At 50.1% G+C, this 16,168-nt stretch overlaps 1 protein-coding gene across 1 annotated transcript; it reads right to left on the bottom strand.

The window, feature by feature from the left end:
• Nucleotides 1-427: 427 nt before the first annotated feature.
• Nucleotides 428-14,642, bottom strand: LOC131755136 (ATP-binding cassette sub-family C member 6-like). Its single transcript, XM_059061414.1, has 5 exons — nt 14,556-14,642; nt 11,621-11,751; nt 5,980-6,183; nt 3,262-3,439; nt 428-568 (listed from the first exon to the last, which is right to left on the bottom strand). The coding sequence occupies exons 1-5, from the start codon at nt 14,640-14,642 to the stop codon at nt 428-430; spliced, it is 741 nt and encodes a 246-aa protein (XP_058917397.1).
• Nucleotides 14,643-16,168: the final 1,526 nt, after the last annotated feature.

Here is a 16,168-nt window from a genome sequence, read left to right as displayed (position 1 = left end):
CATGCCTAATCTGCTCACTTGTTACCCCGATATCACACCCAAAAAGTGCCAATGTCATCACCATCATCATCATACAGATGAGGAAACTGAGGCCCTGAGAGGTGAGCATCCAGCCCAAGGTGAAGTGAAGGTCATCCTCGTCTAAGACTTTGCCCATTACATCAGCCCGCAGTGTGCAGATGGAGATAGGATTGAGGAGGAGGAGTGGGAGGAGGAGAGGAAGGAGGAGGAGGAGGAGGAGGGAGAGGAAGAGGAGGGGGAGGAGGAGGGGGAGGAGGAGGAGGGGGAGGGGGAGGGGAGGAGGAAGGGGAGGGGGAGGAGGAGGGGGATGGGGGGTGAGGAGGATTCAACTCAAATCCCAGCTCTCTCTGCCCCAGAACACCTGCCAGAGGTAGAGAAAGCAGATGATGATCCAGATGAGCGGCAGCTACAGCCCGTTGAGGTAGGTGATGCTCTCAGTCAGCCGCTGCACATCCACAGACACCAGGTTGACCACGTCCCCCACTGCGCTGGCCTTTCTGGAGCTGCTGGACAGAGCCAGGACCTGGGAGGGGCAGAAGATGGAGACCTGAATCAGGAGGGAGGGAAGGAGGGGGTGAGGGGCAGTTAGGGAGGACCACGAGGGAGGAAGGGCCCAGGAGGGAGGGAGGCCCACGGCTTGGACTGAGCAAGAGAACAGCCACCCAGCAGGCCGGGGTCTAAGCTGTGCTGCCCCTGCTGGCTGAGGCAGATTTCTTTACCATCTGAGCCTCAGTTCACTCATCTGCAAAGTGGGCTAATAAAATCTCCTCAGCTAACCTCCCATTGTGAGACTCCAGGGAGAAGACAAAAATGAAAATACCCTGAAACCCCTAAAGCACTGGACTAATAACAATTAATAACATACTACTAGCGAGTGGTGAAAGCAATAGTTGATAATGGTGATAATGCTGATAATGGTGGTCATCTGCTGAGCGCTACAGCCTAGGCACTGTGCTCAATAAACTAACAGTTTCACCATTTTCCGTGATGGGGCACATCAGACAACTGTATGGAGCGGGTACTGCCATATTTCATTCAATCTAAAACACTGTGGATAAAGTAATCTCTACTTTTGTATCACTATGGGAAAAAACATCAATGCCAACTAAATTAAAACATCTTGATTTCAGAAGTTAAAAAGAGAAAAAAAACGTGAGACTAGAATCAGTGAGATGCAGAATTATTAACCCCATTTCACAGCTAAGGAAACTGAGGCACAGAGAAATTGACCAATTTGCCCAAAGCCAGAGGGCTCCTAAGTGACTGGGCCAGGATTGGAATCCAGGATGACAGAGGCACGACATGGGCTAGACAGGGTGTTAGACTGACCCCTGCAGGCATTCAGTGTGCCTCTCAGACACCAAGCTGGTTTTCTGGCAGCCCCAAATTTGCCCTAACTCTGGGGTCACAGTGGACCCCTTCCAACCTGTTGAATGCTACGTTCTACTTGCAGTCCCCTCTCTCTCTCTGCTGAGTGTGTCAGGGAAGAAGTGAGGGGGTGAAGTGGTGAGCTGGCAATGATTGAGTGTAGAAATCTGAAAAAAAAATCTTCAAATCTTTACCGAGCACCTGCTCTGGGCCTCACTCTGAGGTGAGTACTGTGATCAAGAGGCAGGGCACTTGCTCTCTTCGGAGTGGAGTTTGAGCTGGGGGACAAAATTAAATAAAGATTTACATAGTTCATCCTTTAATAGTAATTATGATGAGTGCCATGAAGAAGTGTTTTCAAATATAGGTTTTTATCATTATTCAGGCACGGCAAGCCCACAGATCAGAGAAGACTGCCCTTGACAAGAGGGTTTATTATACTCACAGATCTCAAGAGGAGGGGGCACCCCACGCTATGAGGGGGCCACTGGGGAAGCACCAGGATGCTGCAGGGTTGGGGGGACCACAGGCAAGAGCTTGTTGTGGTTTTCATGGGAAGGTCAGGCAGGGTAAGCAGGTTTAGGATTGGCTAGTTGGAATAATTCCACCGGGCTCTTGGCATAGGAGCTGGGCCTCATTGTCTGGTACCCTGCCCCGGGGCGATTAAGGCAGGGGATAGTGGCCTAGAGTGTTAGGGCCCAAAAAGGAGGCAGTTGGGGTGTGAGCTCTGGATTGGTTGGCTTGCATGTGAAAGAGATGCTTTCAGATGAGTCTCTTAGCATCTCTGGGAACTGGCTGATCCTGGGAGGGACAGAGGGGCAGTCCCTCCAGGGTCAGCAAGACCCCAGATGTCAAAGCACCAGATACAGAAAGTAAGAAGACACAGTTAAAACAGAAGCAGCCCAGAGGGCAGAGTGGAGGGGTATGACCTCATCAGGTGATGAAGGCGGCTGCCCCAAGGGTGGGGATGGGAAGAGCAAAGCCTTCGGGTCATCTTCCTGCAGCCTCAGCTCCATGTGTGGACTCCCGAGACCGGACAGGCCACACCAGCTCCAGTGTGCTCAGGGGGATGTGACCTGAAATTCAGGAGCTACACGGCCACCCAGGAGCTGATCCCTTTGCCCCCTTCTTTCCCAAGTGACAGCTCAGGTGTGAGAGAAAGGGGCTTACACAGGACTGCCTTGCTCAGATGCTCCAGACCCCAGAGGGGCCAACATCTCTTAGAGCAGCAGCCTCACAGGTTTCGGTTCCAAGGTCCCCCAAGGGGACAAGAATCACTGCAGAGAGAAGCCCAAGCCCAATGCTATGGCTTCCCTCCGGGTATCATAGTTCATTGGCAGAACTTTCAGCCCAGATGCAATTTACCAAGGGGTCAGGGGTCATTTTAATTGTAAGCAGTGTTACCGGGTAAAATAGCTGACAGTCCACCTTTATCCAGTTTCCACACAGCCCGTAGGTTAGCCCTTTATCCTCAGGGGGGTGAGTGTTCACTACATGAAGAGTTGTGGAAAGGGTGCCCAGGCAGTGGGAACAGCAAGTGCAAAGGCCCTGAGGTGGGAGATTGTTTGGCGTGCTTGAGGAAATGAAAGAAGACCTGTGGGGCCGGAGGAAAGTGAAAGAAGTGTGAAGGAAGTGTGTGATGTAATCAGCTAGAAGAGGTGCCAGGGTCAGATCACGCAAGCCTTACAGAAATAGCCAAGAAGGTGAGGGTGTGGTGTGGGCAAACATGAGTAAAGTGATGAATGAGTGTGGTTTTAGGCACTGATGACAGTAACGGTTCAGGAACATTCCACTTCTTGGCTGGAACATTTGTCTGTGAATTGGGACAGGATGGAGAGAGAGGAAAGGCCACGCCTCTCCCCCGGGGCTCACCTTTCTGTACACCAGGCCCATGATGGCCATTCGCAGCCTCATCTGTAGCACCTTGAGTCTGTACATGTGCTGCTGCTCGAACAGTGTTTGCAGGCAGGCAGAGAGGAACATCAGCATGGCGAGAAGACAGCCCTTCCAGGCCGGGGTCTTGGGGTCACCAATAAACGCCAGGAAGAGGCTGGTGAGAAAGGGCACCCATGGCTATTGCCTCTGCCTAAGCCTGGCCAGGTCTGGAGGACCAGACAGTATGGGGTTCTTTTTTGTTTTCTACACAAATGGTTGCAATCATTTCCCCCACTGTCCACACTCATTTTCAGCGTGACTTGCGTCTCCACCAATCAACAGGTGAAGTTTTTACCGCCACCTGTTATGGGCTGAACTGTGTCCTCACAAAATTTATATGTTAAAGTCCAAACCCCCAGTACCTCAGAATACGACTGTGTATTTGAAAATAGGACCTTTAAAGAGGTGATTCAGTTAAAATGAGGCCGTTAGGATGGGCCTTAATCCAATACAACTGGTGTCCCTGTAAGAAGAGGAAATTTGGACACATAAGGAGACACCAGGGGTGCATGTGCTCAGAGGAAAAACCACGTGAGGACACAGCGACAAGGCAGCTGTCTGGGCAAGGAGAGAGGCCTCAGAAGAAACAACACTGATCTTGGACATCTAGCCTCCAGTAACGTGAGGACAAAAACTTCTGTTGTTTAAATGGGACCTAATTAAACTTAAAATCTTTTGCACAGCAAAGGAAACCATAAACACAACGAAAAGACAACCTACAGAATGGGAGAAAATATTTGCAAACGATGTGACCGAGAAGGGATTAATCTCCAAAACATACAAACAGCTCATACAGCTCAATATCAAAAAAACAACCCAAGTGAAAAATGGGCAGAGACCTAAATAGACATTTCTTCAAAGAAGACATACAGATGGCCAAAACGCACATGAAAAGATGCTCAATATCGCTAATTATTAGAGGAATGCAAATCAAAACTGTAATGAGGTATCACCTCACACCGGTCAGAATAGCCATCATCAGAAAGTCTACAAATAATAAATGCTGGAGAGGGTGTGGAGAAAAGGGAACCCTCCTACACTGTTGGTGGAAATGTAAATGGGGGCAGCCACTATGGAGAACAGTATACGGAGGTTCCTTAAACAACTAAAAATGGAGTTGACCTATGATCCAGCAATCCCACTCCTGGGCATATATCTGGAGAAAACTCTAGTTTGAAAAGAAACGTGCATCCCAGTGTTTACTGCAGCTCTATTTACAATAATAGCCAAGACATGGAAGCAACCTCCAGGTCCACTGAATGGATAAAGAAGATGTGGTATAGGTATACAATGGAATATTACTCAGCCATAAAAAAGAATGAAATAGTGCCATTTGCAGCAACATGGATGGACCTAGATATTATCATACTAAATGAAGTAAGTCAGAGAAAGACAAATATCATATGATGTCACTTATATGTGAAATCTAAAAAAAATGATACAAATGAACTTATATACAAAACAGAAATAGACCCATAGACATAGAAGAGAAACTCATGGTTACCAAAGAGAAAAGGGGTGGGGATAAATTAGGAGTTTGGGATTAACATATATACACTACTATTATAAAATAGATAACCAACAAGGACCTACTGTATAGCACAGGGAACTTTACTCAATATTTTGTAATAAGCTATAAGGGAAAAGAACCTGAAAAAGAATATATTGACATATGTATGTACAATATAACTGAATCGCTTTGCTGTATACCTGAAACTGACACAACATTGTAAATCAACTGTACTTCAATTAAAAAAGAAAAGAAAGAACAGTAGAAAAGATAAGCACCAGAAAAAAATTTCTGTTGTTTAAAGTCACCCAGTTTGTAGTGCTTTGTTATGGCAGCCCTAACACATTAACATGCCACCTCTTGAATCTGGGCTGGCTGTGCAACCAGCTTTGGCCTCACGAGAAAATGCAACTTTTGCTTTGTCTTGGAATCCTGCCAAATGGCCCTGTGAACAAGCCGGATTTAGCCTTTTGAGGATGAGAGACCACCGGAGCAGAGACAAGATATCCCAGCTGGGACTGTCTTGGACCAGCCAGTCCCCAGCCAGCCCCACAGGTGACTGCAGACAGATGAGTGAACCCAGCCAAGAAAAGAAGAATCACCCAGCTGAAGCCAGCTTGAATTGCTGACCCACAGGATCATGAGCTAAAGAAGTGGCTTTAAGTCACTCACTTTTTTTTTTTTTTTTGAGATATGCAGGCCTCTCACTGCTGTGGCCTCTCCCGTTGCAGAGCACAGGCTCCGGACGCGCAGGCTCAGTGGCCACGGCTCACGGGCCCAGCCGCTCCGCGGCATGTGGGATCTTCCCGGACCGGGGCACGAACCCATGTCCCCTGCATCGGCAGGCGGACTCTCAACCACTGCGCCACCAGGGAAGCCCTAAGCCCCTCACTTTTGAGGGGCTTTGTTGTATAGCAAAAGCAAACAGATAGAGTCAGGCTAGAATTCACTCGTTTTCCCTCCCCAAGGTCACTCACTTTCTTGTTTAATTGGTCCTTCCTGAGTATCCTTTTCACCCACCCTCAGTGCCCTGAGCACCAGAGGTCTAGGCAGAGGCAGGAGGAGGGCTGAAGGTCCCCTGGCCCTGGAAGGACGCCGTTAATGGGACCACCAGCCTCAGCGAGGAACCCAAGGCCTGGACCCACCTGAGGAGCTTGGGCACCGTGAACCTGAAGACGTCACTGATGATGAGGCTGAGGGTCCCCAGGAGGAAGGTGGAGCGGCCCACCTGCCAGATGGCCCTCAGCAGTGGGCCCCTCTTGCCCCCTTGTTGCTGCAGGAGGGTCTCCGTCTCTGGGGTCTCCGCACCGTGGTTTCCTTTCCTTTTAAATGGTGTCGCCTTGGTGTGCCTTAGGGGAGAGGAGAAATCAGCTCTGGGTCCTTGTAAAAGATTGAATGTTTGGGTCTCCCCCACCCCACCCCCACCATCACCACCCAAATTCATGTTGAAACTAATCGCCAGTGTGATGGTATTAGGAGGTGAGACCTTTGGGAGGTGATTAGGTCATGCAGGTGCAGCCCCCAGGAATGGGATCAGTGCCCCTATAAGAAAAACCCTGGAGAAGTGCCCTCAGGTGTAACCCCATTTCATACATGAGGAAACTGAGGTTCAGAAGGTCAACTTGTCCAAGGGCACACAGCTGAGAAGTGTAAGAACTGGGATTTGATCCCAACCTTCAGAGCCCAGAACTTTTTGATCCCTTACGCAGCCCTCCCCTTCTTCCACAACCAGCCAGCCCTGAGGTAGTTTAGAACTGGTTCAGAATGGGTTTAGAATCACAGATGAGGTCTGTGGGCCTGGCACACCTGGTCTGAGTGAAACCACAGATGGAAGCTCAGGCAGCCATGATGCCTAAGATCCCTCCCTGGCCCATGATCATCATCAGAGGCCACAGGGAGAGGAAGGGGGAAGGAGGGAGGGGAGGAAGCCAGAGGGCCTTTCTGGAAGCAGGCTGGTTCTAGGCCATAGGGAGAGGCTGGCAGTGATGCAGCTACTGACAGTGCAGTTGCTGTGTGGCCTTGGGCAGGCTGCTCCCCTCTCTGTCTTCACATGCAAAAGGATGGGGCTGGCCCCACTCTCTGAGTCCCTTCCAGCTCTGACAACTTACAGGGTTATCAGAATTTCAGTGCTGTTTTCAGAGCTGGGACCCAGGGCCAGGCACTGGGATCAGCCCTTTACACACACAAGCTCATCAACTCCTCTCAACCTCCCTGCCCCATGGGTGTCATGGGGTCCCCATTTTACCTTGGAGGAGACTGAGGCTCTGAGAGGTGTGACAGGTGCCCGAGGTCACACATAGAGGACGGAGCAGGGATTTAAGCCCACATCTTGACTCACGATTCACAGAGAGCCTCTTTGTGAGCCCCACGCCCCCCACCCAAAAATTAAAAAGAAAGGAAAAAGGAAAAAAAAAACCCTTGATGAGTGCAGGTACCCAGACCCTCATTAACAACGTCAAGGTCTTGCCCCTCACCCCTTGACCCAGCTTGTTGTTTAGTTTGGCATCTCTGGAGAGTTGTGACTTGGCCTCCATCGTGAGCTGGGCATGCCTGCCGCTCACGTCTTGCTATTTGGGTCTTGAATGCCAAAAGGATGCTACCTTCTTATAAACGCTACCCCTGACCACCCCTCCCCATCGTATCACACCATTTAATTCATTGCCTTCATAGCCATGTTCACTGTCTCCAACTCTCTCCTTTTCTTATCTGTTCTGTTAGACCTCCAGGTGGGTGGACTTTTTTTTTTTTTCTTCTCCCATAAAACCCTTCAATGGTTTTATAAAAACTCTCCATTCCTAGACACAGTCTTGCACGGCCTGGCCCCTGCCCACCTCCCCACTTCATCCTGGTCCTCTCTGGTTTTCTTTTTTCTTTCCCTGTTTTTAAATTTATTTATTTATTTATTTATTTTTGGCTGCGTTGTCTTCGTTGCGGTGCGCAGGCTTCTCATGGCGGTGGCTTCTCTTGTTGCGGAGCACGGGCTCTAGGAGCACGGGCTTCAGAAGTTGGGGCACTCGGGCTCGGTAGTTGTGGCACACAGGCTTAGTTGCTCTGCGGCATGTGGGATCTTCCCAGACCAGGGCTCGAACCCGTGTCCCCTGCATTGGCGGGCGGATTCTTAACCACTGCACCACCAGGGAAGTCCCTCTCTGGTTTTCTTTCAGCTCCTTGACACATCCACAACTTACCTTTCTCAGGACTTCAGCACAGACTCTCCATGGTCTGGAATGTCTCTGCCCCGCTCTTCCCAAGGCTTGACTTCAATTTCAACATCACCTCCTCAAAGACACTTTCCCTGCAGGCTACAACTAAAGGAGCTCTGGTCCTCTATCCCAGTCCCTTGTTTTTTGTCCCAGCATTTACTTGAACTTGCAATTATCTGTCTTCTCCACCAAAAATCAGCTTTCTGGAACAAGAGGCCATGGCTGTCTTGTTTACTGCTGTATCCCCAGCATCAGAACAGGGCCTGGCACAGATCAGGCACTGAATCAAGCACTCACTACCTGGGAATAGACTGAACTTTTCAAGATCTCCTCGTGACACTGGACTTAACCTGTTGGTTGCTTTCACTAGGACCAGGTGCAACTAGTCTCTTGGCCCAGTTTAAACAGATACAAGTTTCCCGTTGTCCAGCAAAGCAAACCGCCTAGTCCCACTCCACCTGAACTAGCTGAAGGATCGATCGGTGGTGTGCCTGGGCCTCCTTTTTCAGAGAGGTGGGTTGAGACCCCGGAAGTCAGCCTTTTTACCCCCAAGGCCCAGCCAGCAGTGTGAATACCCCTCCACCACAAGCCAGACGTCCAGTCCCTCCCTCCCTTCCCCTCAAGAATCCTCTCAGCATCTCCTCAGGATGGAGGGGAGGGACAAATCTCAGCAGGCAGTCCAAAGGAAAAGTGGTATTTTTAGCACAAGAGGCTATAAGGAACCAGTCTTTACCACCCGGTTTGCTAAGAAATAAGCAAATGTTAACTTTCTACCCCTGTCTTGAAGCCTACCCCCACCCCCCAGCCTCCCCTTCCGGGATTTGCAATTCAGCCATTTTTCTAACCCTGCGCTCACCTCTCTCCCTTGTCACCTCCGTAGCCCTGAGATGTGGCCTCTCCTTGGCACCCACAATTTGCCCGGGGTCGGTCCGGGTCGGAGGCAAGGCCAGCGCGGCGTCCGCACCGTGCCTCGATGCCCGATGTTGGGTGCTGGTCCTGACTCAGCTGCTGCTGCACACCCACTGGGCTGGGCAAGTGCCAACCAGGGCCAACCCCGCCGCCCCGCCCCGCCCCGCCCCCGCCGCCTCCGGCCCCGCCTAAAGTGGGACCCAGGTGGGTAGGCTTCCTGCTTGTATTTTCTTTTTACTCGTATTTCCCCCAGCACCGAGTTCAGCACCTGAATGCATAAGTGGCTCAATAAATACTTGTCCAGTGAATGGGAAAAAACAGAGGGAGTGATGTGTGCAAAGGGCCTACTGCTTGCTATTAATAAAGATTTGTGGAAGGAAGCAAAGGAAGGAAGGAAATGATTTGGTTTGGTTGATAGAACCTGGCCTTTGAGCAGGAAAACCGAGGTCCAAATGCCCTTCCCTCTGAGCCTCGGTGTTCCCATCCATAAAATGGGGTGGGTGAAGAGGCCACTGTGAAAGCCTCTTTCCCGCTGGATGTTTTGCTCTGTTCTGTTCTAGCTGCTCACACCAAAATTCTGAGTCACTGTGTTCAGCCTGCAGGCTTGGGAACAAACTTCTTCCTTTCTAGCTGGTCTCACTTTCCATCAGGGAAGGTCTCTAGACTGGTGGCTGGTCTTTGGTCTGTGGCCCCAAAGCCATTTAGTGCAGGACCCAAAAATGACCACAGGCCAAGGCAGGGGGCGTGAGTGAGTGGCCAGGTGTAAGCTGGGGGATATCAAAGGGAGTGGTGGCGACTGCAGCTCACATGCCCTGTTCAATGGGGAAGCTGCTACCCAGATCCACCCTCCTGTTGCCATGCAGGGATGTGGCCCAGTACTGCCATTCTACTTTAAGAGAGGCCCAAATTCCACATTTTCCTGTGACATCTCCAACATTTTAAATGTTGGTGACTTCTCCAAAAACAAAACAAAGAAAAAAACCTTAAACAACAAGACACCGTGCTGGCCAAACACACCTGTGACCCTGACTTGGCCAGCAGACAGATTGGTCTGTGACCTCTTAAGATGACATCTTCTCCCTTCCCCCAAAGGCTGCAAAATAGTTTAGAAATAAAACCAAAGTTCTCTTGGTGTGTAATGAGTCAGCTTAGAAAATGCCTGAACCAGATCTCTCTACAACCCTGCCATCCTCCTCTCTTTCTGTCAGTTGTTCACGGATTCTCAAACTGTTCTGGAGAGTGTTTCTATGTGCTAGCTCTAACACTGGGTGACTATCATTCCCAGGCTGGCAGGGGAGGCCAGAGCTGGGAGAGGGTGGACAAGACCTCCAGGGTCCTTTGGAATTAATTCTGCCACTCAAAAGTCACTTCAGCTGTACTTAAACTCACCGTACAGCAAGATATGCCCGGGGTGAGAGCGAGAGCTGCTCTTTTGATTTGCTCATATTACTTACCCCTTTTGCAAAACATACTCCCTTCCTTTGGGGAGCAGCTCTTCCCCTTCCTGTGTGGCTCTGAAGGGACCACCAATTATGGGGCCTGCTCTCCAGCCATGGGATTGGCCCCTGAGAGGCACAGGATTCAAGCCAGCTAATAAAAGGCCTTCCTTGGGATTGTCTATGTGGATGGTAGTAGGGGTTGCTGAGTTGGCATGATACAGGACAGGCGTTTATAGAGAGACCAGTGCCCAGACAACAGCTGAGCTGAGAGATGGAGGGAGAGAATTTGGACGTCATTCAAGTCCTGGATCCAGCCACACCTGAGGCCAGACCTACCTTCTCAGCTACGTGAGCCAGCAGACTCGGTCTCTCTCTGGCTCCTTCTAATTTGTGGGATTTAGCCACCTATAACAATCACCACAAAATAATAGAGTATGCAGGGGAACCCTGTAACTTTCCACAGAGCTACTTTTGTCTGTGCCCTGAAACACCTGGCCCCGGGGAGGTCAAGCGACTTGTCCAAGGTCATCAACTACTCGATGGCAGGGCTATGTTTAACCCGGGTTTAATTAATCCTATTAGAGAGCTTATTTCTCTAGACCAAAGTTTCACAAATCAGGTTCATCAGGCTCTGAGCACTTCACAGAAGTTTCCAGAGATGCCAGAGAGGGCAAGAGTGAGGCAAGTGGGCAGGACTAGAAAGAGATTGAAATCCTCTGGATAACTGATATTGCTGGAAATTTTACCATTTTTAAGAAATTCGCTAAGTTCTTTTCTATAAATCTATTTTTTTTCTCATCTCACACAAGCTATGAGGAGCTAGGGCTAATGGCATCCCCCGCCCCCCCCCCACCTTGAACAGATAAGAAAACTAAAAGCCAGGAAACTAATCACTCAGGTCAAGTAGTAAGTGAGTAGTTGCCTGCATGTTATGGACCATACCTACCTCTCCACCCCCAGTCTTAAAATAGTCCTTCTGTTCCCTGCCTCCATCCCACCATCCGAGCTTCCTTCTGGGAGCCTGGAGAGGTTCCCCCTCTGTCAATATCCTTTTGGAACCTGCAAAGCATCTGGGAGGAAAAGCATCTTGAGCCCGACCTGCTAATGCTTAGTGAGGTCAGCTGACAGGGAGGGGACTGTGGCGGTGGAGCCTGGAGTAGGGGCGTGGTTGTATTTGGGGTCCAGTGATTTGCTGACCCAGCTTTGGGCTGAGCGCCCATCTTCCACACACTCACCGCTGGGCTGCGCTGCGGTTCCTTGTCCATTCCTTTTCAAGCTGGGAAACAAGTTCTTCTGAGGAGTTTTCTCTCCCAAGCGACCAGAGGTCTTTTGGTCCCAGCGGCTTCCATCCAGTAGACCCTCCAAACTAACCTGTAAAAGAGGATCACCAGAGCAAGCTCCTCTCCTGTGTCCATCCCTGAAGGGTCTTGGCTTCGTAGCTGTGTGACCCTAGTAAGTCACTTCACCTCTCTGCACCTCTGCTGGCCCCTCGGCACAAGGAAAGCAATTTACCTAACTGCGCTAACACTGGAGGGCACTTCTTGGTCTACAAAGAACATCTCATTTAATTCTCATGTGAGCCTATACAGTAGATTACTATTGATCCAGTTTACAGAAAAGAAAGAAAACAGAGGCTCAGAGAGATTAAGTGACTTAACCAAAGGGTGACATGTGACAGGGGAAATAAACCTCCCTAGGAGTCAGAAGTCCAGAGTTGAAGAAAACTATTGCTGTGGAGGAAACCTGAACTCCTTCCTCCCTCAGCTTTAAATGTACCCATTCTCCTCCTCAGTCACTGCGCCAGCCACCTGGCCTCGGGACCTTTGCACATGCACGTCACTCTGCTTAAAACTTTTTCCCTGCCACTTCTTACTTGCCCTTCACCTCTAGCCTACATGTGATTTCCTTAAGAGCCCACTTGATGACCCCCCCACACCCAAGTCCAGGTAGATTCTCCCATTGCAAGATCCTCTAGTTTCCTGAGCTTTTTCTTTATAATGCTTGCTGCAATTATCATTATTTAATTTTTCAGTCTGATTATTTATTTAGTCTTTCTCCTCCACTGGAGAGTAAGCTCCATAGGGGCAAAGAAAGTACTTGCCTTGATTCTCCCTCTTCTGGATCCTCACATCCTGGCTCGGGGCACAGGATTTGTCAAATAGAAGTCATTACTTTTCAGCCCTGTGACCTTGGGCAAGTCACTCACTGCCCAGCAATGGACCTCAATTTTCTCACCTTAAAATAATAGTGTTTCCCAGTGCTTGGGACTGGTATATGAGATGACTGTAGTGGGTGCATTGTTGGAAGAGGTCACCGAGAGGATGTGACCACTTGTGGACCTGTGACCTGGACCCAGGCTATCTGAGGCTCCTCCCTCCCCTGTCCTTGCAATGTACATTCCACCCACTGTTCTCACACTAGGAGCTACTTCAAGGATGCAGCAGTTAAGTGTTATACCATCTGGATGGCGTATATGTGTCTGAACCCTGTTAAGGCCTCTCTGTAAACTGTTGAGATTCTGGTGGGCAAGTGCAGAGATCTACTCATATTGCGGCACTCAAGACAAGCCTCATATGTAAGTTCTCTTGCGCGTTAACCCTGCCTCCTACCAGTCTGGAGTGGCTGCCTCTTTCTTCCGTCTCTCCAAGCCTACCGTCTATTGGGGCCAGTTTTCAAACCAACACGCACGCACAAGAAATTAACGACTGCAGACTTCCACAGCAGGAGTGTTCTTATCTTTTTAGGTCTCTTTCTTCTCCTGACACCAAGGAGAAGGTCTGGTTTGGAGCTGGTCTTGAGCTCCTCTTTGAGACTTTCCAGTTCCCTTTTCTAATGCAGAGCAAACTCAGGCAAGCAACAGTTTGGATCCAGAAATTATTCACAGTACTTGGTTTTCACTAAAATTATTTCTGGTGTTCTACATGGCAAGGGGTTCTAGATTTTTCTGATTTTGGTAGCGATAGAAAGTTTCCTTTGTTATTTTATTTTATTTTATTTTATTTTTTTGCGGTACGCGGGCCTCTCAGTGTTGTGGGGAAATAAACGCCTTTGCCTTAACGATGGTGGGGGAGAGAGTGAGTTTGGGGTGCGAGGTCTAGGAGGGGCAGGACAGTCAGGAAAGGAGTCTTCGAAGAAAGCAGGCCTTCACGGAGTCATTGAGAAGGTTGGGTTTGGTGGGTAGATGGAAACTGAGCTGTCACACACAGCCATGGCTCCACCTGGGCAAGGAAGAGGCTCTGAGGAGGAAATCTGAGTGTGTGAGGGGTATGTGAGGGCAGAGAGACAACTTCAGCTGGGTTCCTGAGTCCCAGAAGAATCCAGGTGGCAGAAGGAGGGTGGGCTCCCCTTCTCCCCTCTCTCACTCCTCTTTGGCTGTGCCGGGTCGTGAGCACGGGGATCAATCCCTCCTCCCATGGAGCTCCTGGTAAGAGACTTTGTGATGGTCCCTCAGGAGGCTACTTAGTGGGCCTGATAAGCGGCGGGCCGGGGGGCGGGGTTTAAAGAAGATGATTAAAGTTGCATAGTGATTCGATTTGAATATTCTAGTCAGGAGGTTTATTGATAAGAGAATGTTTCTTTTTAGATGATGTCACCATCACCACTGTTGAGTTTCTCCGCCAAGGTTGAGTGTGCACTGCGAGGAAAGATACTAAATATCTGAAGCGTCTAAATTGTAGTGGATGTAGCAAAGGACATCTGACGTGCCCTAAGCTGACGGTCCCCAGCCCCGTGGGCCCCCAAGAAGAGGGGACCTCGTCTGTCCCTAAGTGTAAGCATGAATCGAACCCTGAAGCCTCCCGCAAAGAGGTCACTTAGCACCAATTAAAATCCAGGCCAGGGCTTCCCTGGTGGCGCAGTGGTTGAGAATCCGCCTGCCGATGCAGGGGACACGGGTTCGTGCCCCGGTCCGGCAAGATCCCACATGCTGCGGGGCAGCTGGGCCCGTGAGCCATGGCCGCTGAGCCCGTGCGTCCGGAGCCTGTGCTCCGCAACGGGAGACGCCACAATGGTGGAAGGCCCGCGTACCACCAAAAATTAAAAAAAAAAAAAATCCAGGCCATTACCTCAGCAGACTCCGTGGCTTCATCCTCTCCAGAAGAAGGAACAGCCGGCACAGGAGTCTCAAGGCTGACTAGACTGGCAACAGGACCCAGTTTCACTTCAACGAACATCGCAGGAGGCCGGCGCCGACTGGACCAACCGCCCACGCACACGGTTTCCGCCGTTTTGGGCGGCGGTTTCTTTGCGCACGCGCATCACTGGCTGTCCGCCCACTTTTTTCTTTTTTTCTTTTTGCGGTACGCGGGCCTCTCACTGTTGTGTCCTCTCCCTTTGCGAAGCACAGGCTCCGGACGCGCAGGCTCAGTGGCCATGGCTCACGGGCCCAGCCGCTTTGCGGCATGTGGGATCTTCCGGGACCGGGGCACGAACCCGTGTCCCCTGTATCGGCAGGCGGACTCTCAACCACTGCGCCACCAGGGAAGGCCCTGTCCGCACTCTTGCCCCATCCTTTCCTCCATCCCAGACCCAGGTCCCTGCATTCAGGGCTGATGAAACAGGGCTGTGTAAACTTGTATTCACCTCATTTTAATTGAAGGTCCTACAGATGACCAGAAATTTTGCCTCAATTCAATAGAACTTGTAAAATGCAAGACCACCTGCTTCTCTCCTCCTAACCAACTCAACCCATCGCCAAGTCACTGGAGATGTAACCTGGGCCCCTCCGGAGCCTCTGCTCCTATCAATGTCTTACCTGGGCGGGGTGGGGGAGGGCAGTGGCGGGGGTGGGGGCAGGGAGCTGCAGAAAAGACCCAAGGGAGAAGCAGCTGCAGTTAAGGCCCTGAGATCAAACTCCTCCCCAGCCCAGCCTCCTCAGAGACGATGTTCCTTCTAATGTTTGTTGTTTGTTTTAACCATATTCTAATTCCTTGAAGTTGCCAACGGCTAACCACACTGCCAACTTGGCTGACATAAACAGATATTAGTGTTGTAAATAAATTGAACTTACCCAACAGTTAATAAGATTTGCAAAATGATATGGAGCATATAGTCATTACTTTGTTTCCTGGTAATTAATCATGGTGGAAATAAATAAGGCCAACCACTGCTTCCCAAGGACTGCATCTCCCAAGCCACAGGCTTCACAGAGGCTTTTCTAATTCCTGGATATTAGCTGTGCTGTCTGGCTTTGTGTTGTCTGTGCAGCTTCCAACTCCTCTTTCCTATTGGATGAGAATCTCCCATTGGATAAGGTCTTGGTAGGTGGCTACTTGGGAGACTAAACAGGCCAGGTGCTGCTCTCTGCACCCAGGTGTCCAGGTCATAGACCTGAACCCCAGCCTGATTCAATATGCTACTTCTGCCAAGACTTGTCTTGAACAAGTGATGCAAGGCACAGAGGCACTAGAATTCTTTCCCAGTGATGAGGGGTCTGTACCAGGCCATTCTGGCTGAAAAGCATTTATTTCAAAAGCTCCTGCTGTTTTCTGCCTATTTCCTCCAGGCCCCACCCTATATTTTCTTCCCAATAAATTCCCTTTTTGGCTACAACAGCCAGACACTGTTTCTTTCTCCTGAAAGAAACAGTGTAACCCACCAAACAGCTGCTCCAAACCTTTCTTGCTAACAGAATCCCAAGTTTTCAATTGTTCGTACATCCATCAGGCCCAGGTAGATGTATCATGATTGGTCCGTCCCATCCCTTTGTCCAGTGATTGGTTGAAGATTAGACCTGTGACCCAGTTCTGACCAGAGACCCAGAAAGAAGCTACTAGAGCTCTGAG

This window comes from Kogia breviceps, chromosome 1 (genome assembly GCF_026419965.1).
Source record: "Kogia breviceps isolate mKogBre1 chromosome 1, mKogBre1 haplotype 1, whole genome shotgun sequence".
NCBI classification, from domain to species: domain Eukaryota; kingdom Metazoa; phylum Chordata; class Mammalia; order Artiodactyla; family Physeteridae; genus Kogia; species Kogia breviceps.
This window is presented reverse-complemented; position numbering and strand designations above follow the sequence as displayed.

Coding starts and splice junctions, on each gene's coding strand:
- LOC131755136 (XM_059061414.1), bottom strand. CDS start 14,642: ATGCGCGTGCGCAAAGAAACCGCCGCCCAAAACGGCGGAAACCGTGTG. Junction 6,184..11,620: donor AACCGCAGCGCAGCCCAGCG/GTGAGTGTGTGG, acceptor CTCTCCCCTAAG/GCACACCAAGGCGACACCAT. Junction 569..3,261: donor TGGGCCTGGTGTACAGAAAG/GTGAGCCCCGGG, acceptor CTCCTGATTCAG/GTCTCCATCTTCTGCCCCTC.